At 47.0% G+C, this 16,473-nt stretch overlaps 1 protein-coding gene across 12 annotated transcripts in view; it reads right to left on the bottom strand.

Moving 5' to 3' along the window:
- Window positions 1–16,473, bottom strand: part of CDH23 (cadherin related 23) — a 208,062-nt gene that overhangs the window by 88,958 nt on the left and 102,631 nt on the right. For all 12 annotated transcript variants that reach the window (XR_008971454.1, XR_008971452.1, XR_008971453.1 and 9 more), the window contains exons 9-11: window positions 15,819–15,897; window positions 3,722–3,834; window positions 1,528–1,716 (exon numbers count right to left, since the gene is read on the bottom strand). Coding sequence is in view for 9 of the 12 variants with exons in the window: in XM_057403314.1 (XP_057259297.1) it covers window positions 1,528–1,716; window positions 3,722–3,834; window positions 15,819–15,897 (381 nt within the window). In the remaining 3 variants the exon portion in view is untranslated. The remainder of the gene's footprint in view (window positions 1–1,527; window positions 1,717–3,721; window positions 3,835–15,818; window positions 15,898–16,473) is intronic.

Consider the following 16,473-nt stretch of genomic DNA (forward strand, 5'->3'; position numbering starts at 1 on the left):
CAGGAACTTAAAGAAATACATCACAAGAATGAGTCTATTTTTTGCTGGTGTGATCGGGAAGGCAAGGCTATTTTTTATTCTCCCATTTTAAAATTAGCAAGGCTGAAAAGTGAATTCTTGAATGGAAGTCTCTCCAGTAAAATGAGCTTTTAACCAGAAATAATGACAGATCCTTCATCCTTCTGGCACAAACAGAAGTGCTACAATGCCCTTCAAGAACAGATCTGCTGACATCTCTCAGAAAGCACGACAGCAGCTCTATTCAGAAACTATCCTAAGCATCTGTCATATCCATATCTTCTTTATTAGCAATTGACATTTTCAAGAAAAAAACAGTCTCTTTATCTGCTTAATACTTCATCTGCACCTCTTCAGGCTGAACTCATAACTCTTGGATGGTGACATCATGTCACAAGTAGATTATTAGTTCTGTGTCATAATCACTTCCCGTGAAAAAAAAACGGGGTTTCTGAATGGCTTTATGAGACGTGGAGAACTCCACCCAGGACTGGAGAAAAGCAAATCCATCATCTCAGCCAGCAAAGGTGTCTTAGAAAATGCACAGTTTAATTGACCCACCAGCGTTTGGAGGGGGGGGGGGAGGAGGCAGATACTGTTTCATATTCCATGGTACTATCACATCATTTCCCTGAAGCATCAGGAAAACATCCTGATGATGCCATTTGTTCTGACAGACCCTCTCCCCTCATCTCTCACTTGGGGTGGCACGAGCCTGTAGCCAGAGCTTTTCCGAGGGATTTTGGAAAATTCACCATGTGGTGTCAGCACTGGTTTGAAGCAGACACCGCACAGCGTGGAAGAGTTGGAGGGTACTGGCACACAGAAGCAGCCAGGCATGAATTGCACAAGTCAAATAATCAGAGTAATTGAAGGCTGCAAGCCCAAGGATGGAAAACATGCCGCAATCCCTACATGGATGGCATGGACCAGCGCGTAACAAATAGGAGCTCCATTAACATGAGGGAGGAACAAGCCTTCAGCACTCCTGGTTCTTTTGCAGTGATGAACTGTTATCCCAGTGTCCCCCATACTTCCTCCAGCCCCAAGATAGCAGACCTATCTTATCCCAGGTCACAGCAGTACCCATCCCTGCCAGAGCAGAGAGTGTGGAGGTCCCTTCTTTCCCCTCCTGTGGGAGCCCACCAGAAAACCTTATCCCTTTCTAAAACAGAGTGGCAAAGGACTGCCCAACAAGAGTCCTCAGAAGCAGGCAAGAATCAGCATCCCACACAATCCTATTTTCTGGCTTTCAGTGACCGTGCAATCCTGACTGCATTAAAGCACATACCACGCCTGCTCTCTGGGAAGGGCATCTATCTGCACTCAGTGTACTGAGCAAGCAGACCAATGGCAGCAGTAAGAGCTGAAAAAAATGGTTATCAGGACATAACCATGCACCTCATCACAAGTTCATTAGTGGCTTATCCTTTACTGCACCCCCAAACCCCACATGAGTGCTACCCTACAAAGAACGGACAGAAGTGCCCACAGCAGTGGATACCTCACCTCATCTTTATCCTGCACCTGGATGAAGAGGGGAAGGGCAAAGCCCACCTGGGCCAGCTCTGGGATGGCCACACTGTACTCCGAGCTGTTGAACTCAGGTGCATTGTCATTGATGTCGATGACTAGGATGTTGAAGGTGGTGGTGACAGTGGCGTTGGAGGGTGTGCGGTCATCATTCAGCTCTGTCCCCTGCAAGGAGAGAAAACAACAGAGCAGCCTTTATTTTTCAAAGAATAAATGTAATAGGAAGTGTGCACGCTGTGATTAGAGACTCTTGCAGCTTTTGCTTCCTCCCCTTTGCCAAGGAAGTATGCTTAGTTGGTTGAGCCATTGCCCCTTAACCTTAAGCAGCTTTCCACAGTGCTGACCCATTAACACATAGATGTTGACGCAGCTCTTCCATCACCCATGTTTCAGACCCATAGTACTGTTGCAAACCTTCCGAGGGGTTTAACGTTTCCCTTAAGATGGCTGTGGGCAAGTTCTCACTTTCCTCCACCATGCAACAGGTTGTCGGGACTCAGAGTCACGCTAGGGGATGAGCAGGCAATTCTCCTGCCCCAAGCATTTGAACAACAACAAAAAAGTTGCCTTTTGAGATGTTTGGGTCAGTCCTCAAAGTAAGGGAAGCCACGATGGAGAAAAGAGTACTCCTATTTTCTCCTCTGCAATCTCCTGGGGTGGAACCAGGAGCAGGGAACTAATCCACCATAGTACTACTGAAGGGAGAGAAAACTAGGGCAACAGAAGAAAACAAGATTTAGACCTTAAAATAGGTTTGGCAACATGTGTCTAAATACAGAGCTGAATCATGACTCCAAATCACACCTCTGTCTTAAGAAAGACTTTAATTTCGCTTTCCCAAAAGGAAAGAGTGCAGATTTTGTTGCCAGAGAAGCAAGACTTGTGAATCAGCCTTTTCAAGCAGAGTCCCTCCTCTTGTCCTTTGGATAATCTTGCTTTGCTGTGGGCACAGAAAAGCAGCGCTAACACGACCCACATGGCTCATTGCTATTCACTGCTTCTGCACACAACAGCAGAACAGGCTGATCCGAACAAGGAGCAATCCAGCTGTATTTTCCCTGCGTGCTCCAGGACAAGAGCAGCAGAGAACATTTTGGGTCCTGGGGGTGCAGGACGCAGAGAGTTGGCGTTTGCAGGAAGATGCAAAGTTTGTGGGGAGAGGAAATAAAAATCCATCGGATCAACAGAATATAGCTGGAACTCCATTATCATGCAGGCAGGAAAACAGGCAATTTTTCAGATTCACGAATCTTTCTAAAATTAAGCTGATATTTTGTCCTTGTTAAAACCAGACGACCCTCCCTCTTTCCATTTCTATTGTACTGATACTATAAAAGCCCAAACCAAGACATACCAGGGATGGGTGCATAAAGACATGCATAAAGCCCCACAGTATGACCTATGTCTGGGACCTAGAGGGGTAACTTCTTGTCCCTTTGCACCCCTGACAAAGCATTGTACTTGCCAAAATGAGAATGTGACTCGATGGCTCCTGCCCTCCCAATCAATGACCCTTCCTACAATGCTGATTTTTCCCCACACCAGCTCAGAAGAATCTATACTGCTAAATGTGTTACTAACCATCTGCCCAGCTTGGTAATGATTTTAAGTGCAGGGCTGTGAGCAGGGAGCTGCTCTCAGGTGGGGCTGGTAGGGCTGGAAGAGCATTGCTCCAGAGCCTTTTCTTGAGGCAGCTTTCAGCATCACTACCTTGCCATGCCATTCTGTGCTGGGCAGTTGCAGATGATGCCTTGTTATACCTCTGCCCGTTGACTTGACAAAATATAACTGTTTTTCCATGGGTCTGGGGAGGAATGGTAGGCATAATCCAGGTACCTGAATGTAGGCGTCTCATACTATTTGCAATCCCAAGGCACCTGCCTGCTGCCAGCAGATACAATCACAGGCAAATCTAGTTGAAGACTAGGCTGGGCACCAAAAATTACCTTATTCATTCATATAGAGGCAGCCACATTTTGGGCCACCATACAGGGGAGCTGTGTTAAACATCTTGCTTGGCTTGGCCAGGGAATAGCGTATCATGGTTCTAGATGCCCACAGGAGCAACATGTCCCAGTTTTGTACCTCCACCTCAAAGGAGTTGTCTCCAGGCAGGATGACCTCCCCATCCTGCTCTGCCAGTCTGCCTCCCAGATGATGGAGGTCTCACCTTCACTGTGAGGATGAATCCAGCACTATAGAAGGGGTTTTCCCGGTCCAGCGGCCCATTCAGGGTTAAGGCCCCGCTGATGTAGTCCAGTGCAAAGATGCTGTTGGTGTTACCTGAAGAAAGTAACAGGCAGTGTGAGCAGAAGCGGCTGGTACAGCTGATGCTAAATGGTGGTGTGGGTAACACAGAGAGGGAAATGAGAGGACACAAGCTTCTTCCCCTGACAGTCTCTGCGCATGACTAGACCTGGTTCTTGAGAGGTTCTACAGAGGAGATCTGTTGCCAGACCAGGAGCTCCAAGCTGGACACAGGCTGGTCTCTGCAAATCCTGCACATTAACTCAATGTGCTTTAAACTGTCATGGTTGTAATGGTCCTCTCCTCCTCTCACCTGCCCCAGCTCAGGGCTCAAAACAGTGCTTTCCCTCCAACAGCCAGTAATGTTGTGAATGCTGCAGACAGATGAAGAATTTCAAGAGGATTTGGTTATTAAAATATGCAACAGCGCAGCCAAAAACAGGGCCAAATCCAGGTACTCGTCTCTGAACAACTGCCTGCATTCTCAGGGCACCATGTCCCTGAGGTGGGCATGGCCTCTTTCTTAAAACACAAGAGTCAGGGGACATCAGTCAGATTAATCAGAGAAAGGTGCAGACAGACTAAGCTCAAAAGTATCAGCGTCACATAACAAGCAGTATTTTAACTGTGGGGCCTCTTGCCAGAGGATAGTGAAGATGATGGAAGTCCACACGTATTCAAGGAGAGACTGGGGAGCTGATGAAAGGAAAAAAAAAACATCTATCAAAGAACAGAAAAGCCACAAGCAGCTCAGGAATTTTCTTAGATGGACATATTTGAGCCAGGGAGGATATCAGAGTTCTTGCCCTGCTTTTATACTCTTGACAGATGTGTTGACCCCATGCAGTTGCCTTGTTTCCCTCTGCCTGAGCCAAATTTGGCCACTAAGCTGGTCCTCACATGAAAGCAACCGGACAAGGTGCCATGGAGGTCTGTGCTGCACCCTATCCTCAGCTTGACTCCTACTCTGGAATTAGGCACCCAGAGAGGATTAAGACAACACTTGAGTCTCACAGCCAGCAGATACTAAAATGACAAACATCCCGCACTGGGAATGTTACTGTGTCAGTCCTGGGTGCTCTCTCTGTCAGCCAGACAAAAGAAAGCAGCTGGTGTGTGGAGCCTGGGATACCTGATGCCGTGCCAGGCCCGACACAATACCAGAGGAGGCTGTTGGCTGTTGAAATAGTGATGACCAAGGAGGTTATATACAGGCATATGGTCACCCACACCACTCCCTTCATCATCTCTAGGTATGCAGAAACCCCTGATCCAGCCCCAAATGGGAACAAGGAAACCCTGCAGGTACGCTATATTCATCCCAGTCAAAACTAAAAAACCCCATCTTCTCAATATATCTCAGCATGAAGGAAACACACATTTGTCATTTCCCTGGAAGGGAGCTTTGAGATATCTGCTGTTGCAGAAAGTTGTTTCCATCAGTCGGCATCCACCTCACTCCCTTACAATCCCCTGTTTAACCACAGCTGCACCTTTTACAGGATGGCCAAAGCCTCCATGTCCAGCTCTCCCTCCCTCCCAGCCCCAGGAGCCACCCTGGCCTTTATGAGTGGCTGGCTGCAAGCATCTTCTCTCTCTCACAGATCCTTAAGTGCCAGAACACCTTTCTCCCCCGTTACCAAGCTTTTACATCTTCCTCTCATGCTGAATGCCTCCCATTTCTGTCCTTGGTCTTCTCTCCCATCTGAAATGGCCCCTTGACTGCTAGCCAGCTTAATGAACTGATGTGCAGCTACTTAAAACATCCGCAGCAGCTTTGCTTTTTTTTTCATCTAACTTTCTCTGCCATACATGAAGATCTCTAGTCTCCTCCCTTGGACAAGTCTCCTCTTTTCATCTTGACTTCGCACCTTTGCTCTGTAATTTACATCTCTTTAGGAGACTTCTGATACTAGCTTTGGAGGACGCTCCACAAGATGCACTGAATTGTGCTGCAAGGCATTTAAATGCTCCACGTTGCCATGTTGCCATGATAAAGTTTATGCATCAGGGCAATCTTGGTACACTCCCCTAATACAAAGTGCAATGCTAACAAGAATCTGTAAATGCAGAGACCAATGTGTTTTAGTGGAAATAGGTCAACAGGGCAGAAATATGACAAAAAGGACTAAACACAGCACTGAGGAATGGCATGCTGCCTCCTAACACCTCCAGTCACTGTGTCCTAAGAATGGTTATGCATTTCATATTTGACCATAGTCATTTTTTGAAGGATGGAGAATAAATCAGGGACACAAATACCCTCCCAGGCTACACATCAGAGCCTTTTCTCTAGCTCAGCCTCCCCAGCACAACAGAGACAGCAGATACACATCAGATACCCTCCGGGGTGCCTTTCTGCTGGCAGAGAATTGCCAGCTTTGCAAATTAGCCTCAAAAGGAAAAAAGGTGTCTCCAAACTTGTCCCTCAGAAGCCTTTCCTCATTTCCTCTACAATGCTTCTTCAACCACCACTTCATTATTCCTCTGACCAGTGATCCCTTCTGAAGTACTTGCACTGCCGAACAATGCACATTCCATGGAGACTCTTTCTTTGCAAAAATCTCTCTAATCTTCACATGTCTTCAATTTCCTCAGAGCAAGGGAAAAAAAAAAGGTGGGTGAAAAATCACCAATTTTGTCTTTCTCTCCCCCTGGACTTTTACTCTTCCTCTGTACAATTTCTCCTCCCTCCCTGGTTCTCCCATTATCTCTCCATCATCTTCCCGACCCAGGAAAAAGCCAAGCTTGGGTTAAGCACAGCTTAATCTGCAGCTGCTGGTGCAGACAGCCACACTGGCTGATGGCTTTCAACCATCTCTCCCAGTGCTTGCTCCATCCTGCTCCCAGTTGCACTGGTTGTGAGTTCTCAGCTGGCCACCCATAGCCATCTGTGGCTGCAGGTGGGTACTGTGAGCTGAGCCAGCTTCTCATCACGCTATCCCAGTGCTCCAGCCAATAGCTTTTGTGGCCCATGGCCAGCACTGCCTGCTGGGCATATCAACAGAGCAAGCCTTGTTTTGCTCATCACTGGTTTTGAAGCAATACCACAATGCACAGATGCATGATGGATAACACAGAGGGGATGGAGCACCTCTGCACCAGTTGAGATCCCCAGATAATCCTGTTTCTCAGAAGATGCAGAACAACACAAACCTTTCCAAGTTTGCACTCTGCAAACTGTTTTAATGACACAGACAGAAACTATCATAGAGCTACACTTGACAGAGAAGCCAAGTGGCCTTCAAGAAGGTACCCCATCTCCCCACCCCTTGCATGCTCTCTCACAAGCAGGGCTCATGCTGTGGTACACACAGCCTTCTGCTCCATATCAGGCAGGCCATAAAACAATCACTCACTTGGCTCAGGTGTTACCAGCTGCTGCATGTTTCCCTGCTTGAGCAATCTCTTGCCTAGCTTGAAGTCTGGTCTGACCCACCAAAGCATTCCTAAATGGAAACTAAGGACTTCATTTCCATGCCCCTGTTTGAGAAGGGAGCCCATGCTCTGGTTTCTGCTAAACAGAGGCTTACCTATCCTCCACCTTCTTCTCCATCCAGACAAGGATGTGGCATGTTCACAGAGAACCTGGTAATCCAGGTCCATTGGATGGAGCAGGCAAAGCTAAGGAATAAATGGGTCTTTCATCAAGCGAAGAAGAAGTTCTGCTTTCAAGTGCTGGGAAAACAAAGATGGCCTTAAGAAAAGCAGGGTGGGGAGCAGAAAATGAAAGTGAGGCTGCCTAGGAGGTACCATCCACCAGAAAGGAACACCCTGTAGGAAGGCAGGGTCTAATTCTACCTCTCTGCTACCACTGCAAACCTGCAGAGCCGAACACAGCACAAGGAGGGAGCAGGAGAGAGACCCAGGTTAGGAATCAGAGATAGGGTAAAAATTAAATGATGGGAAGGGAAAAGCCGAGCAGGAAAAGGGAGCAAAGACAGAAGAAAAACAAAGCGGATAATGTTTTTTAATACTCAAAAAGACAGAGGAACGGTGAGAACAAAAAAGCTTTAGGACAGCAATGTGAATACATTTCTGGCAGACTTGTTGCTTTCACCTGGCAAGGAACAGGCTTGCTCAGAACATACAAGCCCAGCTTCTTGTTATGACACAGGTAGAAGGAGAACTTTCCCATTCCTCTGTCCATGCATGCATACAGGGACAGCAGCAGCTGCTACATACACCACATTTGGCCAGGAGACCAGGAAGGCAGGGATCAATGCGGCGCTGGGTTAAGGGCAATGGGATGAATCACAGTAGCCCATTCTGAGCGTTTTTCCAGGCTCATTGTGGAATGGGTGGTGGCATAGGCATTGTTTTGGAGAAACATGGCTATAACGAGGGGTTTTATAGATGGGGGCCATAATGTTTAATTGCCCTCGGCCAACGCTCTCACAGCTTAAAAAGGCCATTAAAAATACTGGCTCAAACCCAGGGAGGAAAAAAAAAAAAAGAAAAAAGAAAAAAGACATTGATGTCTCTCCTCCTTCCTCCCACCCCTTTGGCCTTTGAGCATCATTCAGATCCTTAGGAGGGAGAAATGCAGCTATTGCCCAGCTGTAGCCAAGAGCTACCTGTCAGCCAAGGGAAGCCAATTCCCCCACGCAGGAGAATTTTCCCACACATCTCTGCATGAAGAGCTGTTTGTATTAGGGAGCTGCATCCTCAAAAGGCACGGGGCTTGCTAAGCTGCTGAACTTGGAGCGGGTGACTTTCATGAGATGTGAAAGGGGAACCCATCACACACCTTGTGCTGGATAATTTATTAATCAAAATGTGCTCTGTCAGGGCTCTTCGGCACTGAAATAGATGCTGTTGGATGTGGTTCATAGAGTCAGCAACAGACACAGTTATTACCGTATAAATAGTCCATCAGCTGCCATGACCACCTCGCTGCTCTTCACCTTGAGTTTTTGCCCCTGCATAATATGCAGGGAAGCATGCCAGGGCAGATACATTGCCCCACGCTTAAATTCAAAGGGAAAAAATGATTCCCAAAGGAAAAGGGGTTACAACCTGAGCTTTGTTTCTTCGCTCTGCGTGAAATCAAGATGCTTTACAAAACTGTATCTGTTTCTCCTGCTCTGGACTTTGGTTTGCTCTTCTTACCAGAAGATGCAGCTTTCTCTGGGACAACTGCAGGCACTCCTCCGCACATGCCTGCTCTGCAACCAGGCATTTTTAGTATCTTCCCCAAAAGATTTAATTGCCCATTCTAGCCTAACTAGCAGAATTTTTGATCTTGCAGAGCCACAGAAGAAGCTCAGATTACATCCTCACACAGTTCCCTTTTTTAGAACCAAACATACAGTGAGAGAAAATAAAGGGAAAGTTTTACCTCGCAAGGTGCAATCCGCCTCCTGAAGCCCCCAGGAGCTGTGGCTGGATACCAGAAAGAACAGAGCCTGAAGAGTTTAAAGGTTCCTGCTCTGAGCGTAATTAATGACACAAAAAGATGCGGAGTCTTGGACCACAACCACCATTCCCCCACATCATCTAAAATGTGCTTGGTGGCTCAAAGGGAAGGCAAATCGCCAGCTCTGCCTGGCTTGGCCTTCTTCCTCACAGCCTTTCCTCTTTCCACGAATCTAACCCTAAAACCTGCTACGGGAGAGCAGCCAACAGCTGGATGGTGAGTCAAGAGGGAAAACCACCATAAATATTTATTTCACTCATTTCTGTAAACACAACACTTTAACCCTCCACCTGAGCTCACAGAGGATTTTTAGCCTAATAAACAGGGCACAGAAGGCAGCATGCATTCCCAGAGAGAGCTGGCTGGTCTGGGCTGCCAGGCATCACCACCTCGGAGCAGCAGTTGCAGAACACTCTCTCAGCCTGCAGTCAAAGGATGCATGCACATAAAATGGCACTTCCTTAATGGCTATTATGCCTGAGCTAGACTGAGACCCACAAATCACATCTCCTACCTCTTCCACAGCAGTAGGCAGACTCATCAGGAGACTATGAAAGGAGTACCCTGTAATAAGCCCAGTAACAAGTCTGAATCAGCTTTTATCATAAATCCCATATCTCCAGGCTCAACACCTTTCAGAAAATCTTCCATTGAAAACCATCTCAGAACTGATTGCTTTCCCTAGCCCAAACAGGAACAGAGACAGCACAGGTTCATTCTTCTCCAGAGATTGCCAACAGCTTGCATACACATTAAATCCCAGGAAGTTAAATAGGAAGTGGAAATTAAACAAAAAATATGCTTTTGTTTCATATTTACACATAAAAGGGAATGTATAGTTTTAATTACTGAAGGCCATTTGCTAGGAGACCACCTGCCATGCAAACCATTACCACAACCGTATCTCTTTTCAGTGATTTCTGGATTGCCAGGGAGCCAAAGCAAGATGCCAATGTGACGACAAAGCATCATTAGCAGTGGGGAGGAAGGAATTGAGCCAAGAAAAGAGGGGCTGCGGCTGCAGCCACCATCTCCTCTTTGTGCTGTCTCATCCTCATGCATTGGCAGGGTGGGGAAAACAGCCTTTGATGAATAACTTGACGTGAGGCACTTTTCCACCCATCAGCGTGTCCTCCTACAGAAATGTTCTGCTATGATGACTGCCTTTAAATCACGCTGGAAGGCCCTCCCAGCAGGTGTAATTTATGAGGACTTTAACACCCTAGTAGTTCACCAAGCGATCAAACTGTGGGAAGAAAGACAGCATGTTGTAGGCCAACCGCCAATGGGAATATTAAAACTATCAGGTCCTTTTTCCAACATTCCTCCCTGATGTCCGATTTAAGGGACTCGAGGAAGTGGTTCACTTTGCCATGCCTTTATTAAGTTGGATCAAAATACTAAAAGGAGTGACAGCAGCTGAAGGCTAGGAGACCTCTTTGGCCATTTAACCTTACCTCAAAGGAAGGCAACTCCAGATCTGTTAAAGACTAGGTGAAACATGTTTTGAGAGCTACTGCACTGATTTTTACATTACGCACACACGTATATGACATTTTATTCCTTAGCAGGAAAATCGGAAGAAAGATGGAGAGCAATTCATTTCAGACATGCTTTCCACTTGCTTTTGTAACTCGCACTGCTATTACATTGATCAAATAATGATTTTTAATTCATGCTTCCCTTGGGATGCACCAGCTTTAGGAAGAAAATGCTTTGCCAGAAACTGTATCAGTCTCCTAAAACAATCAACTTGGGGAAGCAAAAAAGTGCCCTAAGGATTTTTTGAAGAGCCCTAAGCACCAGCTCACTGACTGAGAGCCCTGCACTCACTCCCCTCTCTCCTGCAAGACTTTCCAAGCCACAGGAAGGACATACGGATTGCCCTTATGCAATCTCCCATTGCCCATCCATCACTGCACCTGAAATGTGCCAGGCAGGCAGAGACTGACATTGGAGCCCCGGGACCCTTTCCCTTGGTTTAATCCTTCAGTGCCTGCCCGAACAGCACAGGTCACCTTCATGCCAGGACATATGAAGTGTTCTGGCTGTCCTGGAAATAAATGAAACCCAAAGTTTACTGCTAGTGAGCAAAGCACAGGACTATAGTCATACAATACGTTTTCCTAACAAAAGCTAGTGGGTCAAAATCTCCTCCTGCCTATTAATTAAATTGTTATTTAATTCACAATAAAAGTCCTTCTCTTAAAGAGCCAAAGGATTCCCCTTGCCCCAGGTGATGTGCAGCAGCAGCAAACATTAAAACACACTGCTGTCTGCAGGCCTGATCCTGCCAAGAGCACTGGGGCTGTCCGATTTCCACCAGGAAAATCAATCTCTGTTAGACCAGAGAGTTCCCTTAAATGAAAAGCCTTATCTAGAACAGGTCATGTTATACAACAAGTCACTCTCTTTGCCTGGGAAATGAAAGATGATGAGCCAAAGTCCCCGGTACAGAGGCTATCTTCATAAATCTGCCAAAAAGGAACTGTGGATTACTTTGCTGGATTAATTATCTGTCCTTCAAACAGAGTCCTGACCTCAGCGGCTGAGCATCTCCAACCTGTCAAAGCAGCTGGGAAATCAGGAAGGGAGGGCTTTTGCAAGGCACTGGCCACAGGCTGCCTGCACCCTCTTTTTCACGTGGGAAAAGCAGCAGAAACACCCATTAGAGTGATGGGAGCCCCGGCACTGGCCAACCTGTCAGCACAAGGGGCTTGAATTGTAAGATCTCAATCTGGATTTCTTTTTCAAATGGCCTTTTGCAGGGCAGTGATCCCACTACTTGCAAAGTATGGGGCAAAAAAGTACATATCTTCATGGGGCTAAAACATGGAGATTGGCAGGGAAGGGGAGAAACAACTGAATGGCTTTTGCCTATAAGATATGGAAATGATTCTCAGTGCAGGCAGGCAGACAGGAGGCAGGCTCATCTACCCTATTAGGACAACTAGCCAAAGCCGTGACACAGCTAGATCAGAGCTCCTCTGTCGTTTCAGGCTTAACAGCTTTATAAGCTGTTGGCATAAAGTTAGATCTTAAGTCTTTTTTTATGTGGTTATGGTTAATCTTTTAGTTTTATTGTTTTCCTGTCACGGGAGGACCTTGTGCTGGAGATAGCTATATAAATAAGAGCTGCAGTAGTATATCCCGAGGCACAGCTACCTGGGGGATGGAGCTGAAAAGGACACCAGCAATTCCAAATTAATTTTTATATCCTGCCTCCAAATCATACCAATGCTTTAGATATTGATACCAAAGGAATGATAAACAGCCATGTCACTTTTCAGCCCTCTCACTGCTGTATATTCAACACCAGTTAGTAAAATCAGACCAGGCACACGTGAACCCTGTACCTGAAGACATGGGAGAGCGTGGGGGAAGCATCACCCATTCCTGCTGTGAAATCAGAACAGCATCACTGCCACCTCCCCTTGTGGAAAGGAGCTGAAGAGTACAATTACAACCTCCACTGGCCATTTTCACTTTTGCTTACGGTTGGTTTCTAATTTAATTTGCTTCCGTATTCCCATATGTTAAGCTGTTTTTTTGCAAAATTGCCATAAAAATTTACCAGCTCAGGCACAAAATCTGCTTGCTGACCTTTACCATTGTGATTGAGGATAATGACAAATTAATTAGGCTTTACCTGCCTGCCAAAAAAATCACTTGCCTTGAGTGAGCAGGATTTTGGAGGCATGCTAGCTGCTGGTTCCCATGTCTGCACTCTCAGGCATCAGGAAGTAACATATTCTTTAAAAAGCAAGAATCAAATCATGTAAGGTATAAGAGAGTGCCTTGAGCAAGGCAGGGAGGCACTCACACCCTATGACTTCAGGGAAAAACTTGTCTGCTCCATGACCATGTTTTCTTTAAAAGTTGCCTTCAGCCACACACCTCGACCACAGTCTGGAAGCTGAAAAGAGTTGGCCAACTCTGGTTCTGGCAACAAACACAACCCACAGTGGAAAGAAGGAATCCTGAAGCCTGGCTTCAGGGATCTTGAAAATCTCTGCCTTAAGCTGAAGGCAGGGTGAAGATGGGGAGGAGGCTGGAGGCAATAGCAGGTGTCAGCAGTTGTCCCTCAGTCCATTCATGGGTTAATCCTTCCCAGCATATCACTCTGGAAGATGCTGGTGCCAACAGAAGGAGGACTCATCCTTGGCAGTGTTCAAGGCCAGGTTAGGCAGGTTGCCTGGTCTAGTGGGAGGTGTCTCTGCCCATGGCACTGGGAGCTGGAATTAGATGATCTTAAGGTCCTTTCCAAGCCTAACCATTCCATGATTCTATGACTCCTGGCCAGTTATAAAAATACTCTGCAATTCTCATGTTTGGGAAAAAAAAAATAAATAATGCAAAGCAGTTTAATCACTCTTTGATGTGTTCTGCCTGATTCTCTGATATGAGAGCTGCCCCCCACCAGGCAGGACTTGGGGGCAGGGATTAAGCTTTTGGCATATGCAAGCAGATGTGAAGCTGTATGTATTGATCTGCCTGCCTGTCACTCTGCACACCCCATCCTCCCCAGCCAGGCTCCCAGAGCATGCCCGGCTCCCTTCCACCATCCCTCCATCCAGCCATAATGACCAGACTGATGCTACCGTGGCACTGAGCAGGGGACACTTGCAAAGGGACATGATGACTGTTTTGCAGGAAAACCTCCTGCAAAGCTAGACATGGAAATAAGAGCATGCATGAACATTCCAGGTAAAAATCCAGGGTCCAAGGTTTGTTTCCTCGATTCAGTAGAGCTGCTGAACCATACAATGAGCAGAAAGCCTGACATGACCATGAATGGATGGATGCATTTAGCAAATTAACCCCCTGTAGATTACACAGTTGTTTCTGTAGGTTTAAGCCATCAAATAAAGGCCCTCAGAAACCCAGAGCTGTTCGTATTGCATCAGTGCTGACAAGGGAAAATTAGATACCTACAGCATAACGCACACTCTGTCAGAAAAAGGGTCTGTGGCCATCAGCAGATGCCCAAAGGAGGGTGGATGAACAGGACAAGGGTGATTTCCCAGCTGCTGGCTATCTTCAGACTTTGAGCTGGGTGGAGTTTCTATAAGCTGAATCTTTAACCATCCTCAGAGTCGTTCAACAGCCTCTGCAAAATCAGAGGTTTCAGTCCAGTCTCCAGTGAGACAAAAGCAAGTCCCTGCTGCACTTTAGTCTGTTGATACATGCAATCTGGGGGAATCTTTCACTTAATTCATGCCAGGGGAACATTAGAATAAATTGCAGAAGAAATTAGAGGAATAAATAATCCTTGCATCTTCAAAGGCACACTAACCAAGGTACTTGCAGTCAGGATCAGCGGACTTGAAAATCAGGGTGAAATCACCTTGACCCTAAAGGTTGATTGAAAGAGAATTTGAAATGCCTGGGCTTTGAGGAACTGGGGAATTATTTCCACACATGTAGCTTGAAGGAACTGCCAACCAGCATCTGAAGCATGTGGCACAGCAGGGAGAGCAGGCACTACAGCCATTTCTTCCTCTGAAGGTCTCTCCAGAAAAAGCAATACCAGAAATAGGGTTACAACCCAGACCCACCAAGCTGGTCCCTTGCTCCTGGGTTAACTCAAGTAGTCTGTCTATCCCTGGGGCACAACCCCACCAAAGCAGGGTCTGAGTGCAGTCCAGTGAGCATCAAAGTCTGCCTTGGATATGGCAGAGTCCCACTGACCTCAAGGCATCTTAAATAAGGTGGGTCCAGTTCCCAAAACTTGCCTTTTCAATGCACAATTGTGTTTTATCTGGAAATACCTGCCCAGACTGCCCTGCCCATGGCTCTTTAGACGTCAGAATAGATCCACAAACTACGGACCCAAAGGAGACAAGCACTGCCCAGCAAGTGTCCTTGGGTGACCAGCTACATCACTTTCAGCAAGGTACCCACACACCCTGGGAGGAGTACCCTGAGCTTCAGAGTCACCCCAAGAAAACGGGATCAAGCCACGTTCCTGTCAGAAGGCAGAAACCCTCCAGTGCTTGAATTAAACTTAATTTTCTAGCCCTGCACCCTCGTGGCTCCAGCCCCTGCCTCCCAGCTTGTGAAGCTCTGGCAGTGCTTTGGGAGGCCAGCCCTCGAAGGGGTGGGTGCGGGAGACGGCGGCTTTGGGAAACGCTGCAGAAACTGCCAGGAGCCATTCAGCCCATAATCAGTCCCATTCTCTCCCTAAACAATAAACACTGCGCTGCCAGCAAGAGTTTTACGCCCAGCTCTTTGCAGGTCTCCTCCATGAGGCTGCGTAAAGTAGAGCTGCTTGTAGCTCACAATTAGGACAGAAAGGTTTTGCTATGAGATATTCCGAAATTTGTTAAAAATAACGTCTGCTGCTTGAGGAAAAGGGATGCCACAAATGAAGCGCTCCAACAGTGCTGGAAGCAAAGAAAGCTTTTCAGGGAGGTAAAAGCTTTCGGTTGTAGCAGTAAGCTACAGTAATTAGTGATGTTGAATCAAAAGAGCAAGCAGTACAGTCAAGAAGATACTTAGCCAAATATAATTTCCCAGGCACGGGATGTACAAAGACTTATTGCAGGGCTAGATCCTCTATCCCCGCTAGGCTCCCCACCACATTCTCTCCCCAACTTACCTGAGACAATGGTGTAGCCGATGCCCCGGGGACGGCCCTTGTCCTGGTCTATCGCTGTTATCATCCGCACGGTGGTACCCTGGGGAGGGAGAGGAGACACGCGTTACAGTCACCCCAGATGAGCACTTCTGGGGCTCCTGGGGTGCCCTCCTAAGGCCTTGCACTTCTTACCATGGGTCATGTGCTTAGGAAAAGGACAAGCATGTCTTGTCCAGACATGTCCAAGCACAAAGCATGTAATGGAAAAGTCCCATCACCTGCTTCTTGGGGCAGTTCAGGCTCACTACTCCTCACTCCTGTGCAAGCTGCAAAACTCTGCTAGCCACAGTAGGATGTAGCTGGCAGTGCTGAGAGCATGACCAGGAGAACATGTCCTGTAAAAGAACCACTAAGCAGGATGAGCTTGACTTCCTAGGTTTATACCAAGGCAACTGTCTGTAGGGACTGGAGAGAGCACCACCAGACACATTCCTCATGCTGCGCATCTCCTGCCTAGAGGGAAAGGATTTGAAGCAACGTGAGTGTGGTAAGCACAGCTGTTGAGTGCTTGAGGAAGAAGAAGAAGGTGCAGCAATGGCAAAACCATGCCTCCTCATAGCATCACAACTGCACAGGCTGTGGCTGACAGGCAAAGCTTACACTCCTGCACCACAGA

Source organism: Pezoporus wallicus, unplaced genomic scaffold (assembly GCF_028554395.1).
Source record: "Pezoporus wallicus isolate ANWC-B61680 ecotype Strahan unplaced genomic scaffold, APGP_CSIRO_Pwel_v1 contig_4264, whole genome shotgun sequence".
NCBI classification, from domain to species: Eukaryota; Metazoa; Chordata; class Aves; order Psittaciformes; family Psittacidae; genus Pezoporus; species Pezoporus wallicus.